This window comes from Setaria italica, chromosome VIII, assembly GCF_000263155.2.
Source record: "Setaria italica strain Yugu1 chromosome VIII, Setaria_italica_v2.0, whole genome shotgun sequence".
NCBI classification, from domain to species: domain Eukaryota; kingdom Viridiplantae; phylum Streptophyta; class Magnoliopsida; order Poales; family Poaceae; genus Setaria; species Setaria italica.
This window is the reverse complement of record NC_028457.1, coordinates 35,716,155-35,720,276: the sequence shown is the minus strand read 5'-3', so window position 1 is coordinate 35,720,276 and position 4,122 is coordinate 35,716,155. Positions and strand designations below refer to the sequence as shown.

Sequence of the window (4,122 nt, the reverse complement as noted above, 5' to 3'; positions counted from 1 at the left end):
TCTTGCCGTTTAGCCTCCATCTATGTAATGAGTTTTGTAAATAGTCTACGTTTAATACTTCTAATTAGTATCTAAATATTCGATGTGACACCTGCTTAAAAATAAACAAAGAACCAAACGCCCTGAGTTGCCTGAATATATTGGCGATGTAGTCGTCCATCTTGTCCAAGGGAACCGGGAGGCTGCCCTTGTCAGCGAGGTTCGTCCGGGTCAGCCTCTCCTTGCTCACCTTGGGGATGGCGTCCTCGGGGAAGTAAAAGGTCTTGTAGCGGATCAGGCTGTCGATCTGGGCCTACGTCATCCGTGCCTCCTTGTTCTTCGTCTTGGTTACCTTCGTCGTCGTCGTCTTCTTGGTCGCTGCCGCCGGCGCCTTGCGCTTCCCGGTCTGGGCCGTGTCCGACGAGCTCGACATGGTTGCCTCAAGATCCAGGGGACAGCGCGCTTGAGTCTAGAGATGAGATTGTTTGGGGAACGAAGAAAGAAGCCCTCCTCCCTCTTGATTTGTAGCACCGCCGCCGACAAGTAAGTAGTGCTCGATACGGGGTCGATCGAGTTGGAGAATGGAGACCTTTTCGTGTTTTCGTAATGTTCTTTACAAACACTAAACATGCATGGTTTCCAAAAAGAATTATCTTTAGTTCTGTTGGATGATCCACGACTCATACATGGTCTCTCGCCGTCCTCCTCGCGAGACTGATGATGGTCAGATTGAGTTTGCCGCGATGGGCACCTCGATGCGCTTGTCTTCCTCCTCGACGGTTGGCTGGTCGGCGACCTTGGCCGCCTCTGTGGCCGCCGCCGGCTCGTGCCCCTTGCCCCAGAGCACGGCGTAGAGCCCCATGACGATGAGCACGGCCCCCAGCGCGGTGCCGAGGTGCAGCTCCTCGCCCAGCAGCAGCGAGCTCAGCACCGCCACCACCAGCAGCATCAGCGGGTTGAAGACGGACACGAACAGCGGGCCCCGCCGCCTCACGCACCACGCCAGCACCACCAGCATCACGCCCGACGCCAGAACGCCCGAGTACACGACGGCGAGGAGGCGGATGTTCAATCCGAGCCGCCATTGCGCGGCGTCCCTGTCGAAGAAGAGCGCGAAGGCCGCGGACTGGAGCGTGGTCATGGCGCACATGAGCGCTGTGCTGGAGTAGTGGAACCTGTACTCCTTGCTGAGCTTGGCCTGGATGATGAGCCAGAGCGCGGCGAAGAAGCAGCTGCTGACGCAGAGCAGCGAGCCCATGGCGAAGTTGGGGGCGGCCGGCGCCGGCGGCGGGGGGTGCGAGCCGGCGGCACCGGCGGCGGCGGCGCGCTGAGCGAGCGCGGCGGCGAGGTTGACGCGGCTGCGCCAGGGAGTGATGTCGGGGCCCTTGTAGAAGGTGAGCAGCATCGCGCCGCCGACGCCGAGGAAGGTGCCGGCGACCTTGGCCTGGCCCGAGAGGCTGCCGATAGCGAGCCTCTCGTAGCGGAAGGCGACGGCGAGGACGAAGGTGACGGCCGGGAGGAGGTTGGTGGTGGCAGAGGCGAAAGTGGTCGAGGTCAGCTTCATGCCGGCGATGTAGAGGTTCTGCGCCACCATGCCCCTGTGTGCAGCAGAGCGAGCATGCGTTGAATTGCTTTCAGTTCATTCACTTGGCAGCAAGAAACGCCCAAGCACCTGTGCAATGGAGCCAAGGGCTGCCCTATTGCAGTACAGGTGTGGAGAACTTTAGTAAGGGGGTGTTTGATTCTATGGACTAAAGTTTACTCCCCATCACATCGAATGTTTAGATACTAATTAGGAGAACTAAACATAAGCTAACTATAAAACCAATTGCACAGATAGAGGCTAATTCGCGAGACGAATCTATTAAGCATCACATTGTCGAATCACGGACTAATTAGGCTTAATAGATTCATCTTGCGAATTAGCCTCCATCTGTGCAATTGGTTTTATAATTAGTCTATGATTAATACTCCTAATTAGTATCTAAACATTCGATGTGATAGGGACTAAACTTTAGTCCGTGGAACCAAACACCATTTAGAAGGCAATGATTATCTCTCAGGCCTGCAAAACTTGAGCCATGCCACAAATTCCATGTACTAGTGATGAAGAAAAGTCGGGACATGGTTTGATCAAAGTCGATACAGAGATATTGATGGGTTGATATTTATTTTTGATGGAAACATATGGAACGAGCGATATAAAAGACCTTCCCAAAACCTAGCAAAACCCATGGAGGTGGCTTTCTTAATTCACCAGAGAATTCAACTGATGTTTGATGTTTGTGTTTGTTTGAGTTGTAGCTTTTGCAGCTTTTCGGAAAAAAACAGCCGCTGGTTTTTTTTAATGAAAAGCTAACAATAGCTTTTAGAGACGTTTTTAGGTTTTTTTGGATCAGAAGGCTATGTATAACTCAGAAAATGAGCTTTTCAGTTTTTCATATAATCTCAGCTTTTCTGAACTTCTAACTTTTCGAAAGCTGCACGAGAAGTTTGTTGTTCGTCAATCGAAACCGACTCCACAAACTTTGGTGTTTGAGTAGAAGCTCAAATAAACCGGTCCTTTGTTGTTTGTTGTGTGCTCGTGTGCGTGTCTTGAGTGTCTTTGTGCCATTCCTTGTTTTTGGGCCGCCCGTTCGTCTGTTGTTCGGTAAGCAATTGCGGCTATATGCATCCCTGACTTTGACTCCATGCATAGAGAGAGAGAGGGAGAGAAAATGAGAGAGACTAAGGGAACCCACCCGGTGAGGCCGCACATGAAAGACAACACCAGCACTCTCCATGTCAGCTTTGTTCGTTTGCTCCTGAAAATTCATCATAGACTAATTTAGTAAAAAGCATCAAGTAAGCCCATGCATGAGCAATGTGAGATCCTCATCAATCAGTCAAGATTTGCGTGCACATCTCAGGTAGTGCAAATTAAGACAAGTGATGTGTTCCGGAACAAGCGAGAAAAGCGACAAAAAATTAAAGAAAGGTAAACACAAGAAAGAAACTGAGATGCAGAAAATAAGGGAGTTGCTAGATCACAGGCGCCTAGTTTTTTTTTCTCATTTTTCAGGTGACCAATGAGAGCCATAAGACCCGGATCCAATCTTCGTCCATCGTCTTCAACCTTCCGCTTCCGCCCAAACTACTTCATCTCCATCTCCATCTCCACTTCTTGCCTGGTCATCCCGGAGGCTTTCTCGTCGCCTGAGCCACTCCCTTCACCGTCGCTACCCATTGTCTAAGCCCCTAGCAACCGAAACACCAAAGTCTAAGCTGTCCTCTTGAAAACTTCCTAAATTACATGCATATTATGTTTAGCAGACGCAAAAAAAATGGTAATGATACAGAACTGACATCCGAAATCTAAAAAAAATCGGACGGCTCAACATATGTTGCAATAGATAAGTATCGATGTTACAACTATTGTTTCTACATGTTTCACAGTGAATGTTTCATGAAACATAGTGTTCATGTTGCGACAGTAATTTTCTATCCCAGAGTCGAACGACGTAATCATTTTTTTGCATATTTTTTATTGTTGCAACCATAGACTTTTGACATTGCAGATATTTTTTTTGCAACGGAGCGTACGATGGGAAAATTTCCATCGAACGTCCGAGTGCTAGCAGTGCTGAAAAAAAAGAGAGAACAGCATATCCCCATCTCCGAAAACACATGATCGATCCACACATCAAGAATGAGAAAACCACATGCAAGGACAGCATGCAAATTAATCACCAAATACAAAAAAAAGCTGGAGATAGAATATATCCTAGCGAGCTAGGTTGTGTTGGACTACAAATTGACGTATGATAAATTTCTAGATTCCTTTGATTTTGATTATCACTATATATATTCATACACAAAAACCAGACGACGCGAATTAAGCAGGAGGCACGCGAGCGAGTATCATACCTCTCGATGAAATATGCGAGTGGTGTGAGGAAAGCGGTAGCGAAAAGGTAACGGTAGGCGACGAGCACCCTCAGATCCATGCCGTCGGATACAGTTAGCTTGTAGAAGATGTTGAGGCCGGCGAGGACCACCTGAAACGACACCATCGCCGCCACGGGCTTGACCGCATCGCCGGACCCGCCCATTTTGGGGGCCGGACGATGGAGAGAACCGCTGGGTGCACATGGAATGGAACAA

At 49.2% G+C, this 4,122-nt stretch overlaps 1 protein-coding gene across 1 annotated transcript; it reads right to left on the bottom strand.

The window, feature by feature from the left end:
- Positions 1 to 94: 94 nt before the first annotated feature.
- LOC101768637 (WAT1-related protein At1g09380) lies at positions 95 to 1,826 on the bottom strand. Its single transcript, XM_022829022.1, has one exon. The coding sequence runs from the start codon at positions 1,571 to 1,573 to the stop codon at positions 704 to 706; it is 870 nt and encodes a 289-aa protein (XP_022684757.1). The 5' UTR covers positions 1,574 to 1,826; the 3' UTR covers positions 95 to 703.
- Between the last annotated feature and the right edge of the window lie 2,296 nt (positions 1,827 to 4,122).

Bases quoted from the DNA above. Each gene is read 5' to 3' on its own strand.
- LOC101768637 (XM_022829022.1), bottom strand. From the start codon at position 1,573: ATGGTGGCGCAGAACCTCTACATCGCCGGCATGAAGCTGACCTCGACC.